The 16,395-nt window shown below is 35.8% G+C and overlaps 1 protein-coding gene across 7 annotated transcripts in view; it reads right to left on the bottom strand.

Moving 5' to 3' along the window:
- LOC149803270 (uncharacterized) overlaps nucleotides 1-16,395 on the bottom strand; it is a 350,601-nt gene that overhangs the window by 316,621 nt on the left and 17,585 nt on the right. For all 7 annotated transcript variants that reach the window (XM_089952935.1, XM_089952932.1, XM_089952930.1 and 4 more), the window contains exon 2: nucleotides 15,864-16,020. In XM_089952935.1, the coding sequence (XP_089809061.1) occupies nucleotides 15,864-16,020 (157 nt within the window). The remainder of the gene's footprint in view (nucleotides 1-15,863; nucleotides 16,021-16,395) is intronic.

Here is a 16,395-nt window from a genome sequence, read left to right on the forward strand (position 1 = left end):
CAGGATTTGCTCATGTAACTTCGTTTGAATTTGCTGAAAAACTTCATCCGTGCTGTTGTTAGGTTTGGCAGACACTTTAGTGAAAAGCATTGGGCACCAATAGTGTTATTGCATTATATGCTTGACAGCCGAATACTGGTATCGTTGACTGTCAGTGAAGCAATCATATCATATCGACCGCAGACTTCAGTTTGGTTACCAACACTGGAGCATATCAGTGTAGATGATGTTATTAGCGAGTATGCACGAGAGAGTCCAAATACTCCCATGGATGTCATTGTCGGTGAAGCTCCTAAAGTTCTCGAGATCAAACTCAGCAATAGTGAAAAAAACAGCAAAAGATCTCGGACAAAGAATAATCGATAAATTTACTCAAGGTGGCACATATGATCATAAATTTCATCACTCGCGGCTGATTATCGATGACGCTGAATTATATTTTATAATTACTGATGCCGTTGCAAGAAATATATTTTGTAATCTGGAGGACGCGCTCTTGTCCGACGGGGAAAAGTTGGGCACAATTGTAAGTTATATCAACGGAGAATCGCCTCAATACACACATTTAAGATCGTTGATGCTGGCTTATGTTTCTATAAATTTGCTATCAATGATAAATCGATTTCCTGAGACTGCAGTTAGAGTTGCAACGGATTCATTTTATATCGATAAAAAATATTCCGAATCACTGGCTCGTTTTACAAGCAGCGACGAATCGTGGAGTTCATGGAGAATAAAAGCGGAGATGTTACATGGATATTGTGAATCCGCTGATGTTACGATTAAGGATGATTATTGTAAATCAGAATTATCAGAAATGTCTTCTGCACCATCTGTGTATTATCCAATAACTAGACATAAAACCGTTTATTTGAACGGACCAGGCAGGTCTGGTAAGACAACTCGAGCGGTTGAATTATTTCGAAATTCAGATATGATTGTGCTAACACCTACACCCAGACTCACCAGGGAGATGAAACAACGAGGAGTTAATTCTTGTACTTGGCACAGCTTTTTCAAATACAGCGGTGGTGTATGGACTCCAGATCGAATGGGAACAAAATATATTCCCGGGAAAATAATTTGGGATGAGATATGTATGGCACCGTTGGAAATGTTAAAAACGTTTCTTGATTGGCTGCTAATAGCGAATACTGCAGTGATAATGTGCGGCAATCACGGTCAAGATTTTGTTGATTATTACGAAGAAGTGTTTGATGATCATAGAGCACTTGATGCAACATTGAAGGAATTTAAAACATTAATCAGATTACAACCAAATAAAATTCAATGCGAAATCATGTGTGAGATGATTCCTGAAACTTCAATGAGCGACTTTTGGAAAACATGGAAACCAGATGATTTGATAGTGGCAAGTAGAAAGATAGTTAGAGACACACTTCAACAACAGCTATTTCAATTACAACAAGAAAAGTTTCCAATGTTGCCAACGCCGTTATGTTATAGACCAGCTGATACGCGGTTACAGAATACAGATGTTGATATTCCTGGGACAGAGTCAAGGAAACAGAATTTAGCATTGAATGATATTGTGCTAGTTGATATTAATGCTGTCAAAGATGCACTAAAAATGAATAAATCCCCGTGGACGCTAGGATACGCAATGACAATTCATTCATCTCAAGGACTGACTATCAGTGATACAACTGTCTGGATCATTGATGATCGAATCGAATGGTCAAACTTGGTCTACTTGGCTGTGTCCAGAGTCAGAAGAATATCTCAACTGTGAAGAATTGTCTTGGAAGAGTCAATAACTGATAGCGATGAAAACAACAGCGACATAATAAAAAGAAAACTAACCGGTTACAAACAGAGTGACAAAAAAATAATCGCAATTTTGATCTTGATGTTGAATTTATCATGACGCTGAAGCAACAGCAGAATAATCACTGTGCGAGCTGTAATTGTATAATGCTATGGCAGTATTCGAGTAATAATCCAAGACAATTCACCGTTGTTAGAAAAGATAACAGTCGCAGTCATACACGCGAAAATGTGATGCTGACCTGTCTTGAGTGTAATCGACGTCGGGGTGCTGGCACCCTTGGCGCTAGTTAAGTGATCAGGGTGGTAATTGTGTGTCCTAGGGAATTACTTGTAATTGCTCATGTGTGAATCCACGTTGAGGAGCAGTCGAATCCAGCCTGTAGATTGCTGGTCTACCAGTGGATCTTGTTATGTTAGATATCTTATGTGTAGTAACACTCCAAATAGGATCAGTCGCTCTTCGTTTACCACCTTCAAGTTCACCTGGTTCATATAAATATCTCACAGTGACATTACCCAGTATTGGCTGCGCTGAAGAATCACGTTGTATTGGTATATATTTTTTTGTGATCGCGATGGCAGGTTTCATGTTGGTTGTTCGAGTAATTTCATATTTAGCGCAGCTATCACGCTTGGTAATCTTGCAACCCATTCAGCGATCTCGTATCCTGAATGAATTCCTTCGCGTACTGATATCCAAATAACCGCTCAGCAAGTGTTCGATTAAATCGCTCAACAATTGCCTGATCACGATGAATTTCAGTATGTCCTCGTCTGATGGTAACGTTATGTTGCTTCATCAGCAATGATACTGCACCCTGAAATTCTTTGCCAGGATCAACTTGTAACAACTGTGGCCATCGCAGACCACCTTGTGGTCCAAGTCCTCGTTGATAAATTCGTTCAAATGCAGAAGCAACCTCAGATGCAGTTTTCGTTGATAGCGGCTCCGCATCTTTGTATCGACTTGCAACATCAACTACAGTTAACGCGTATTTGTATGTGTTTTGACGTCTTCGGATTTTAATAGTATCGTGTGGCAGAAATAATATATCGGCTTGGTGAACTTCATTAGGAACACTAACATCAAAATGTGCAAAGTGAATTTGTTTAGGACGCGGTAGATAAATTTGCCATATTGCCTGCTTGGATAACCAATTTTTAGCAGTAACTCGAGTAACTTTTGCCGCTTCAGCAAGTTTACTAATTGCTGCACTACCTCTCCAATATCCTTTTCGGGAATAATAAATTGACTCCATTATATACCAGCACCTAGCGCTAATTTACCTTTCATTGCAGATTTTATTAACCAACTAGCTAACTTTTCTTTGAAAGATTTATCAGTGATGGCATTTAACGCGTGAATTAATATCACATCCGCGAGATGGCGCTGTTGCAAATCCTTACTTCGGTAAGCTACATCATGTGCATGACACGCCTTATCAATAGCGTTTATCGGATACTCACCTGGATTGGGCTGATCTAAGGCATCAAGTCTGATATCAAGTCAGGTTCCAGGACCACAGTAATTATATCCTGGAAGATGTTTTTCTCCTGGGTATTTAGCCCACGGAGCCCCTGGTAACTTTGTTAACTTAGCTGCGATATCACCTCCTCACTTTTTTTTTACTCGACAGAATAAATTTAAATTTTTTTGTACCACAACGTTCACACTTGCCTGTAAGCGCTTGTCGATTTTTTTTTGTTGTAGTGGTTGTTATGTCCGCAGTTGGGGTACGTGTTCTACATTTCACACAATATAAATCCATATTATTTTATAATGTATCTAATGGAGATCACTGACTTTTCTGCTACAAAACGACGAGAGCCAATCAAACATAACTCAGTGCTACCAAACTCAATTCGAATGATAATTATAGGCCCATCTGGGCACGGTAGACGCAGTTGTTACCTAATTTAATAATGAAGTGGATGAAGTGGGATAAGTTGTATTTGGTAGCTCCATCTGTGGACGATCAGTGGTGCTACAGCGTGCTAAAAGATTTTAATGAAAGTGTAAAGTCACTAAACGAAGGTGATAATGTTGTTGAATTTATTACTAGTATTGATGAATCTCCAAGTATCGATGATATTGATGGGAGAATAACAATTTAGTCGTGTACGATGATGTGATGTTGGACAAACAATCAAACCCTGCCAGGACATTTTCACGCAGCAGACATAAAAACGTGGATGTGATTTATGTAACTCAACGATATACACAAATCCCGAAAGTGATCAGGGACAACTGTAACATTCTTGCGCTGTTCAACGGCGTTGACACACACACGTTACGAAATATACATCAGACTTGGTGCAGCGGCGATATGGATATAAATAAGTTTAGACATTTCTTTAGTCGTGCTCAGGCAAAACCACACGAATTTGTAACAATAAATTTACATGATCCTCGAACACGGTATCAAGTTGGGTTAGATACAATTTTTAACTAGAAAGCAGCAGAGAGGGGCGACTACTGGCAAACCCTGCCAGGATATTTTCCAGATGTGATTTAGAGCAGCAGAGAGGGCTGAACATCCTGAGTGTTTTCGCAATATAGACCCTTGTTGTATAGGTAGATATTTTCACGATATAACCCTTCAAGTCAGCAGAGAAAGCCCATTCTGTCATGTTTTCTGACTAGAGGGTTGATTTTGTGAAAATAATATCTCTATCCAAAATGTTCTCGATAGAAGGCTCTGTTAAGCGAAATAGATTGTGGGATTCACCCTCTCTGCTGCTCATGATGTAGCTTATAAAGGTAAAGATCTGCAACAACGACATATTGCAGATGTGAAATTAATTCATGCGTTAAATTCTATAAAAAAAAATCTTTCAGAGAATCATTAGCTAACTGGTTGGTAAGATCTGCGATGAAAGGTAAACTAGTATTAGGGGCCAGTAATTAATCAACCGATTATTATTATAATGGAATCGATTTATTATAGCCCAAGAGTATATTGGAAGGGTAGAGCAGCGATTAGTAAACTCACTGATGCAGCAAATGTTACACGTGTTGCCGCCACAAATTGGTTAGCACGACAGGCAATATGGCAAATTTATCTACCACCACCTACAAAAATCAAGTACGCACATTTTGATGTCAGCATGCCAAATGAATTTCATCAGGCATATATATTATTTTTACCACACGATACTATTAAAATTGGAAGATGTAGATCAACATACACATACGCATTAACTGTCGTTGACATTGCAAGTAAATACAAATAAGCAGAACCATTATCTACTAAAACAGCAACTGAATTTATCAATGAAGATCTGGACCACAAGGTGGTCTACGATGGCCAGTTGCTTCAGGTTAATCTTAGCAAAGAATTTCTGGGTGCAGTACTATCGCTGATGAAAAAACAATGTCAAAATTAGACAAGGACATACCACAATTCATTGTGATCAGGCAATTGTTGAATGATTTAATCAAATACTTGCTGAGTGGTTATTTGGACATAAATACGCAAAGGAAATATATACAAGATCTCGCGAATGGGTTGCAAGATTACCAAGTGTGATAGCTGCCTTAAATAATGAAATCACTTGAACAACTGCCATGAAACATATTAGTGCAATCACAAAAAACATGTACCAATACAACGACGCAATTTTTCAAAACAACCAGTATTGGGTAATGTTAATGTAAGATATTTATATGAACCTGGTGAACTTAAAGGTGGTAAACACACAGAAAACATCCAGTTTTTTTTGCAGGTTGCTCGAACTTTAAAATTGAATCGGTAAACGTACATAAAAGCTGTGTGACATTGTTTTGTGAACAGGACTAGTAAAGATTTGGCAGGGCTAGTAAATTTCTCAATATACTAGTCCTTCTGGCTACAAAGAAGTTTGTGTTAAATTCAAGCCCTGTATTACAATGCATAAAACTTCTAGCGTGGTAAGATCTACGGGTGACCTGCAATCTACAGATTAGATTGAGAGGAAACACAATTACCAGTGCGATCACTTTTGTAATGTGCCAGCACCCATAATTCAATTACACTCAAGATAGGTCAGTATCACATTTTCGTGTGTACGACCAAGACTACTATTAATTCTGTCTATGGTAAATTGTCTTGGATTATTAAGAATATTGCTCCACAACATTACTGTATTACAGCCCACACAATGATTATTCTGCTGTTGTTTCAATGTCATGATAAATTCAGCATCGAGATCAAAGTCACGTTTATTTTTTTTTGTCACATTATTTATAACCAATTTGTTTCCTATAGGTCATTGTCAATAACATCGTCAACAACAAAGTTGTTGCCAGCAGTTTCTGTAGCATCTATGACAATTCTCTGCAACTGAGATATTCTTCTCACTCGAGACACTGAGATAAACCAAGTTTGACCATTCGATATGATCACTGACAATCCAAACTCGAGTATCAGAGATAGTTAATCCTTGTGATGAATGAATTGTCATTGCGTAACCTAGCGTCCATGGAGTTTTTTCCATGGCTAATGCGCTCTCAACAACACTGATTTCAACTAAGACAATATCATTTAATATGAGATTCTGTTTCTTTGACGATCCTGGTATATCAACATCGATATTTTGTCGTCGCATATCTGCTGGTCGATAACACAACAGAACGGGAAGATTTGAAATTTTTTCTTTATATAACTGAATAACCGATGTTGAAGTGTATCACAAATTATCTTTCTACTTGCAACTATCAAATCATTTTGTCTCCACACTTGCAGAAAATCATTCATAGAAGTTTCTGAAATTATTTTACGAATAATTTCACACTGAATTTTATCCGGTTGTAGTCTGATTAATTTCTTAAACTCTTTCAAAACTACATCAAGTGCTCTATGATCATCAGTTATTTCTTCATAATAATCTATAAAATTCTTTGACTATTCGGGTGGAGAAATTTTTAGCGTTTCCAGCGACACTATATATTTCATCCCAAAATCATTGGAATGTATTTTCACCCATTTGTTCAAGAGTCCATTTATCTCCATTCCATCGAAAGAATTTATGATACGTGCACGATTTAATATTTCTTTCTCTCATTTCTCTTGCGAGTCTGTGTGTAGGTGTTAGTACAATTATATCAACAGAGTTTGACGAACTCCGACTAAACAATTCGATCACACGAGTTGTTTAACCACAACCTCCAGGCCCATTGAGATAAACTGTTTTGTGTCTAGCTACTGGATCATATACAGATGGTGCACACGACAATTTTGATATTTGATTATTTTTATGATAAATAATCGAACTATCAGCTGATCCAGAATAATCAAGTATTTCTTCTCGCTTTATTCTCCATTCACCCCATGATGCATGAACGCCAATATTTAGTTGTTCTAGCAATTTTGTATTTTTCTTATTGATAAAATGAATTCATAGAAACTCTGATAGCAAACTCAGAAACTATATTTATGATCGATAATAGATTTATCAAAAACTAAGTGAGCGTTAAAGATCTTAAATGAGTGACTGCGGGGGGGGGGGGGGGGGGGGGGCGGCAGCACCAGTCTGGTCAGTGTATCAAAGTTAGCTCATGATCACTTCTATTAACAGCTGCTTACTATATTATTGCAACTTTCTCTCTGATATTTTCCATGTTTCTAAATCTGTTTCTGTTTTTTTTTAAAGGGTTACAAAACTTGCCAAAAGGTAGAAAAAAGGACATAAGCTCAGAAAAAAACTAAATTAAACAAGGGATATTCTGCAGATGAGCATTACCAAACAGAATACTGACTGATGACACCAGGGGTGGGAACTGCACTAAAATTATAGTGCATGTGTGTGTGTATGTAACTGTGTCCAGTATCAATATATTTTTGAGTTTGAAACTTTCTTTCTTGAAAGAAGCCTCTGAAGTAAATATCCAATCACACATGATCATTCAGACCAGAGAAAGTGAATCAAATCGAAAACAAACAAGCCTATTACTCCAAAGAACATAATCCTGAAATTATGCTTGGACAGTCTGTGACACTAGCCCATAGCCCATTTTAATGATAAAAACATAATTGGTCTGCTTCTCAGGAAGATTTATAAAGGAGTGTTCAAGTTTCACATACTGAAGGTAATTTTCCTTTAGTAGCACAGATTTATCCAGCGAGTTGTCTTCAGTTCAGTCTTGAACGATTTGAAAATATTGGAAATACGCAGCAGAATTTATCTAAGGATGTTCTCTATTTATGACAACCATCAATGGACTTATGGCCAGTTCCAGCTAAAACGTCGCAGACCTACAGTGAAGTACATAACTCTCATGAAAGAACATAGTTTGTTAACCCTTTCAGCACTAGGTCAATACAATGGAAATACTACGATTCAACACTAATTAACTTTCCAGATGTGTAATAAATGTACGCAACATAGGTTCACTGACTTATAAAGATGTTATTTCTTGTGATTGGAATACATATAGGGTTGAAAACAAATTCAGGTCTATGCAAATAAGCTCAAAAACAAGTGTAGTGTCACACAGGTGACTATACAGGTAAATCAAAAGTTAAACTAATGGTAAATTTCATGGCATTCAATCAAAATGTTCAATGAAGCATTTAACAAGTATTATGTGGTGTTTTATTTTCAATGTCATAGCTTAAATAAATGCAACATTATTTCACATTTCTGGGAAAGCCACATGTGGGTAACAATATTTATACTGGTATTAAAAAACATAAATATACAAGGATTTGTGTTCTTTATGGAAATAAATATGAATAAAATATGTCCTTTGACTGATTTTACCAGATTAATTTAACAAAACTTCTGTGGCAAGTAAATCATTTACCTGTGTCATTGAAATACAGGTCGCGTTTTACCTGGACAAACATGTCACATGACATTTTCTCCAAAATTGGATCCAACAAGCCAGACTTTGTCACTTTTTGACAAATACAGTTAACTCTTTGTAATAAATCATAAGTTCCATCGGTATAAAAAGGCTACAATTCCACAGGCTAATTCCACTAAAGCTAATATGAAACCAGGATCCAATTTAAACATGGATGAACCAATTATCTGGAATTTACCATGACAATCATATTTCCATAAATTTCCTTTTATTCTCTAAGTCCATATTTTAAGGCTCTTTCTTGTAAGACTTGTGGCAAAATCATAAGGGTTGGCAGGTCTGAATATAAAAACTCTTCCATAAATAATAATTAAAAGTTCTAAAGATCAGATTTTAAACTTAAACCTTACCAAAAAGGTAAAACAGTCCATACTGATGAATTACATGTACTACACTGATTTAATAAGCAAGCCTATGAGTAGATTATAACTGCTAACAGGTATTCTATTTACAGCTCCCTGCACAGTGACTGTAGTACATGTATATCAACTGCCTACACAGCAACAAACTGTACAAGACAAAGGGTTAAGACTAGACATCATAAGACCCCTTCTGGTAAAAACACCATGTCGGTATGACTTTCTCTCCGTGCAGAGTTATTATTAAAGAAATGTTATAATGGCCGCCAATATGGCTATATTGGATGTCGGGTTGAGCCATTTTTATTTAGGACTAGCTAGACATCACAAGAAGTCTTTTCATGAAAACCCATGCTGATATGACCATCCACTCAGAAGTACGACTAACAAGATTTTCAATATGGCTGCCATAGCAGCTATATTGGAACTCACATCAGCACCATTTCATTAAGACCAACAAGTCAAAACCACATGATGATATGACCATCCAATCATGAAAATTAGCAATAACAAGATTTTCTAGATGACCTCTACAGTGGCCATATTGGATGTCAGCAACACTATTTTCAGTACATCAAAATGGGTGGTCAGGTTAACATCAGCTCTGACTAAATATCTCAAATTCAAAGGGAGTTACTTTTGTCCAAAGAATTTTATACCAACTTGGAATGAACTTATCGTCAGCAAAGCCCAGTTCTTCATTTTTAATCAAGGTGTGGTGCTGCTTCTCAAGACCTGGCAGCACAAACAAGACCTTCTCAGAAGGCATTTTTTTCCCCCTTAATTTAAACCCGTTTTCTATAAGGTTCAGAAGTGTAGTTCATTCAAGACTGATGCAGTGATGGTAAACATTGTTTTCAACTAAAAAGTTAGTAAAGTATACTTGGACCTTAACTACCTCCTGTACAGTTTCAAAGATTGCAGTTTCAAACCCTATGGAGCTCAATGACTTCTTGCTATCTCTCATCTTGACATGATCTTTAAAATTTCACATGGATTGTGGCAACAGCAATCATCTTTTGTGCTGCTCTGTACCCTACACTGGCTATCCATTCGATCCAGAATCAAACACAAAATTTGTTCTCTGTGCTACGTTTCACTGTCGGACTCTAGTACAACATACCTATCCGACCTCACCCATGTGTACACACCAGCAAGATACTTACCCTCCTCTTCTGACAATCGTATACTCATTATTCCCACTATGAAAACAAAGTCATATGGACAGCGTTCTTTTGCATACCAGGGCCCAGCAACGTGGAATGAATTGCCCACTGAACTTAGACACAAAGACACAGTGATCACATTCAAGAGGGCTCTCAAAACTCACTTATTTCGACTGCAAGAACAAACTTAAAGACCTAATAATGTTTCCTACCTTAAATATTCTCGGCATGTTTTTTTTTACTGTTTTCTAATTTCATGGTGTTTGTTTTTGTAATCATATCATTATATGTTTTTTATCTTATAGGTGTTGTCTAACGTTGTAAAGCGCTTAGAGCTTCTCAAAATTAGAAGCTATAAAAAGTCCTCATTATTATTATTATTATTCCGTATATTGGATTTAATTTAAATTTGATTTAATATAACTGTTTGTAAGCTGTACGTTTTTTTTATTTTATTTTTCTGTCAATGTAATGTAATTTTGTTTACTAGGAATTTGATATTATCCAGAAAATTTAGTTTGACCTGACTCTTTTCATGGACGCCTAATAAGAGAAACAATTTCTATTTTTGACCTAGTTCATGGCCTTGACTGAGTGTCAAGTAAACAACTTTTTTAAATTCATTTCTGGTGTGTGAATGGTAGTGGCGAAATCAAGGCTGTATTGTGCTATGTGCCCTTAGACTTGTAGATATTTTCTAAATCCTTCTAGAATGTGATGACATGACCCTCATACGGGAAATTATTTTGCGTCTTGAGTTACTGTATAATCTTTGTTTATAGAGATTTTTCTCAGTTTGGGCTTAAAACACTTGATGTCAAGGTGTTCATTTGTGGCCAATTCGGGAATTACATTTTAATTTTTATTAGATTATTTGGATTCCAATGGATAATTCTTTTTCCCGAAAAAATTTGAGTGCACATATTTCATTAATTCAAACACCAAATTATTGTTTGTGAACAACACAGAACTGTAGAACTTACAACACCACAAAGGATACATTATACGTCATCGCCTTCCGGCTTGGATTCTTCGTCGGGACTCAAACTTGAATTCATTAGAACATTCCATTATTAGGACTAATACAATTTAATTCATGGATTATTCTTGGATTATTTTAAGACTTGATTCTTAAAACCATAAGTTCTTATTTTTTCATTTTTTACTGAGTTTTTCCAGGGAAATAAATTATTTGTTAAATTTTTAAATGCTTGTTGCTTTCACACTTTCTTTTGTTACTGTTTATTTGAGCCTAAACACATAACATAAAAATGCCATGAGACATAGTCGAATCAATACAAATGTTCAATAAACATTAATTGTTTCTCTTCCAGCTTATTTTTCCCAAGAATATGAATATTCCTTTTTATTCTTCTGTACCCACTATTAAAACATTTTAAGAGGTTTATTGTCCCTTTCATCCAATGCACTGGAATAAAGAGGAGTCTTGATACGAAAATAATGGTTCCACTAAGCAAAAAAAAAAAATCGAACTTTTACCCTTCTGCTCATGTGCTAGCCAAATAGCAAATAAAAAATGATGTTTCTAACACAACTAGGCAGTATGTTATTGGAAGATCACCTGGAAGTTGGTGTTTTAGAATGTATTCAGAAATAACTTTCAAAATGTGTTTCCTACTCGAATTTCAGACGAAAATGAAAAAAACCTTCTGGGGTTAATGGGTTAACTCATTAACCCCTGGTGCCTTGTTTACACATCAGGAGGTAGCAGCCTACTTCCGAGCTCTGTACCATCAAGGTCATTTAACACATTAACCCCTGAGCCAAACAGCTAGGCAGTCCCCTGAAGCATACTTGCAGAGATCACCTAGAGCAGTGTTAGCCTTTCCAGTGCCTGTATCCCTGAGACTAGCTGACAGCAACTGGATTGCAGATTTTTATAGAGGGGGCTACTTGCAATAAAATTGTTATTATTTTATTTGTATTCATTTAATTCAGCTGAAATTTGGCACGGCAGTTCTCAATAAACTTACATACATAATGGTATAAATTTCATGCTACATGCAGAAATAAAACTAATGCATGATGGTGAAAACAAATGATGTACTTGCCAATTTGCTTATCTTGCCGTGAATAATCCATAAAATCCATTATGAATTCACAAAGAATTATTAACACCATCAACACATGAAATAATTATATTTTATGTACACAAAAATTCCACTTGTCGTCTCTTGTAAACTCAACATCCTGTGAATACTGTACTCAAATGGGCATATTTTACTTGCTCTTTACTTACCTTTCTTCCTAAGAACTCTCACTGAAATTTTTAAAACTAATAAAACACTTAACAAACCTTGAACTATGAACACTCATGTTAACAACGTATATTTCCCAAACATTTATTTAACGATTATTCAAATGAAAAAGAAGCTCCACGAAATCAAATGCATTTGCATCAGGGTCTAAATCCGTTGCTGGTCCTTGGTATAGCCTCTTGTCAATGTGTGTTTTATCATTTACGATCATCGATCAGCTCTACTTTCATTTTCTTCTTCTTCTTCAACATTCTCATTTTCGTCACTACCGCTGTTATTTTCAGTAGCTTTTTCGATGTCACTATCAATCTCGTCTGATTAAAATCCAGAAAATTCTCCATCAGAATCCGTCAAGTAAAAGTCTGCTCCTAGAGGCTGAATCTCATCAATTTGCATCAATTTAAAATCGAAATATTTTCACTAAATCAACTGATATCGAAGTGAAAAAAAATTCCCGCTGTTCAGCAATATGTGCTCTATCTATGTAAGCTAAAATTTGATTGGTTAAACTGCCTGCATTAGTAGGAAATGGCTTTAAATCAACCAATGGTTTGCGCCGAGTTAACTCGTCGTGCGGGAGAAAGGCCTTGCTAAATACTGCCTCTTAAACTCAGCGCTCAGGAGACAAGCTATGCAAACTCAGCCACTCTAGCGAGGCTCGTGGGAGATCAGGGGTGTAAAGTACAACGAGTATACTCGTCACCAGGGGTTAATGTGTTAAGATATACTAAAGTGGGTGGTATTACTGAAAGGTATACATGTAGCTGTACAATGATACCAAATAATCTGGACTTACCAGTTGCACTACAAAATACAGAGGAAAAACATAATTTTCTGGACCCAATTAGTTACCACCAAAAATTTGACCATGGTAAGAATCCAATTTTGTATCCAGATTTTAGACTTTGTGGCCTCAGATCTATGGCAGACCAGTCTGAACTGCACACAGACAGGTGAAACTTTGCAAAAAGTAGGCTATGATGGGCGTTTGGAATAAAAAGTGGTCTGGATACTGAATTTTTTTTTTTACCCTTCTGCTCATGTGCAAGGGAAATAGCCATTGAAAAACGTTTCTAACACAACTAGGCATTAGGTTCACCAGAAATCTCTTGGAAGTCAATGTATTACGATGTATTCAGAAAGAGCACGAAAAAGGTGTTTACTACTCACATTTTCAGGTGAAAATGACAAAACCTCCAGGGGTTAATGACTTAATGAGTACATTTTGATGATGTCACAAAATTTGAATATTCCTTGCATATTCAATCACTTGTGCATCAACATTGGACATAAATTACAAAATTAGCCATTCCTTGTCAATTTGTAAAAAAAAATGAAAACGCTTGTTAAAGGATGCAAATGAACAAACGGCAATTGTGAGGCAAAATCACAGTAAGTTCAATTGGTCACCTTTTGTGTATCAAATGCAGCTCAAAGAGTTGTCACATGGAAAACAAACTGGATGCCATGAGAGTAAGGTCTAACATGCACAGGGAGTTGTAGGACTCTACTTAGCACTGAACAAGAATCAAAATTCATGACTCAATCAAAAGGACTGACTACTTGAAAACAAAGTCAATGCTGGCTTAATAAAGCCAAGGTTTTATCATCCAGTCCAGTGTGCAGTGGGATTTAGTCTGGCTTATGGGAAAATTTAATAAATCAAATCAAAACATTTATAGCATCAAACAAAACAGTATTTATACATCAAGAAAATACTAAATATAATAATACACAATTCGTCTAAATTTGCACTATACTAGTAATAACGCATGGTAAACCACACTCTGGGTCACTTCACTTTTTTGGGTAATATTTGATTTACCAGCAATAATTTTACAATCCAAATGACAAAATACAAGTACTGAGTAATGAATACCATCTAAAGACTGATAAATACTGCAAACCATATATGCATTTCTGGATTGGAATAGTGGCTTGGAAACAAAAATACCTGAATTGACAGTATTTATACATACTGCAAACATCTAGAGTTTTGAATATTACACCAAGATTAATCAAAATTTTTTCTATGTCACACCTATAAGAAAACACCTACTCCTCATGAATTGAATTTTCAATAAATAAAGTTGACTTATAAGTATATAGTTTATAATTTCTTAATTATTGGTGAAAACCCCAAGTTGATATGGCCATTAATACAGATAACAATATTTTCAAAATGTGACTTTAAATCCAGAATTAGTAATAACAAGATTTTCAAGATGGCTACTTTGGTGCCCATACTGGATGTCAGATCAGCACTATTTTCATTTCAGACCAACTGGACATCTCAAAACTTTTCTGGTAAAAGTCCCATGTCAATAATACATTTTCTTCAAGTCAAGTTGTTACAAGATTTTTAAGATGGCTGCCATGGTGGCCATATTGGTTGTCGGATCAGCACCATTTTCATTTAAAACCAACTGGACAGCACATTAAGTCTACAGGTGAAAACCAAACCGCAATATGACCTTCAGTTTAGGTACAGTTGTAAAAATAGTTTTTAAGATGGCTGGCATATTGGACATAATGGTTGTCAGATGAGCACCATTTTCATTTAGAACCAAGTAACATCATATGAACACTTTTACGAAAAACCTCATGTTGATAAGGCCATCAGAATAGAAGCAGTAGCGGTCACAAAATTTTCGAGAAGGCTGCCACGATGGCCATACTGGACATTAGATCAGCACCATTTTCATATTAGACCAACCAAGAGGTAATTTAGTGAAAACCTCATCACAATATGACCATTCAAGTAGGAGCTACAACAATATTTTCAAAATGGCTGCAACAACAGCCATATTGGATCTCACATTCTGGCACAATCTTCATTATAGAAAAACCAGACATAACAAGTCTTTTGGTGAAAACTGCCAATATCACCATCTGGTCAGGAAGTGTGGCAATGACAAAATTTTAAAAATGGCTACAAAATGCCAAACAAACTGGTTGTCTGAGCAGCACCATTTTTGTTTAGGACCAAATAAACCATGTGATGAATGTGGGTGTAAAGTTTCATGGCAATCCTCCAATTGTTCAGAAAGAATAACAATAACAAGCCTACACTAGCAGATGAATGTCATCAAACAGACCATCACATTAGCTCTTCTGGCTTATAACCTAGAGCTAAAAATGACTGCTAATATTTTGATTATTTTACACATAAAATAGGCATTTTCAAAATTTTGAGCACATGCTGAAAGGGAAATTTTTATGTACTTTTATGTCAATACAAAAAGTATATCTCTGTGAACTTAATGTATCAAAGGAAAAAAATACAGCTTTTTGTGTGTTTTATATGTTCTAACAGAAATAACCATTGTATGCAGATGTCCCCTTTCCTTGTTTCTAAATCAAACACATAATAATATAAACTACAAGTTCCATGTCTTAGTGTTGTATCAAGAATTCTTACCTTGCAACATGCTTCTGTATGCATTATCTGCAATAGCAAAAACATGCGGGGGAACTTCATGGCGCTTTTTGCCTTTGTACAACTCTATGACTTTTTCTGTGTAAATGGGAAGTTTCTTGTAGGGGTTAACTACTACACAGAACAATCCAGAGTATGTCTGAAATACAGAAATTGTGACAAATTTGACAACTCTATATATATATATATATATATATATATATATATATATATATATATATATATATATATATACATACATACACACACACACACATACATACAATGTAACCCTTTGAGGCTAAAATCATCAATCAAGTTAACTTTTACATCATTTCAATGCATAATTATTGATAAGGAATCCAGTAGCTGATATGTTGGATAAGTCAGATTAGAGAAATAACAAAAAACAAAAAAAAACAGTGTGATCCCACTATAGCTGTTGGCTGTTTAAACTTTCTTGTGCACAAAAAATTTTAAAAAATCTTAAAAAGTACACAAAAGAAAGTAAAAAGCTGCTTATCATTTTGGGGGA

This window comes from Sinohyriopsis cumingii, chromosome 3 (assembly GCF_028554795.1).
Source record: "Sinohyriopsis cumingii isolate HCF-2022 chromosome 3, ASM2855479v2, whole genome shotgun sequence".
Taxonomy (NCBI): Eukaryota; Metazoa; Mollusca; class Bivalvia; order Unionida; family Unionidae; genus Sinohyriopsis; species Sinohyriopsis cumingii.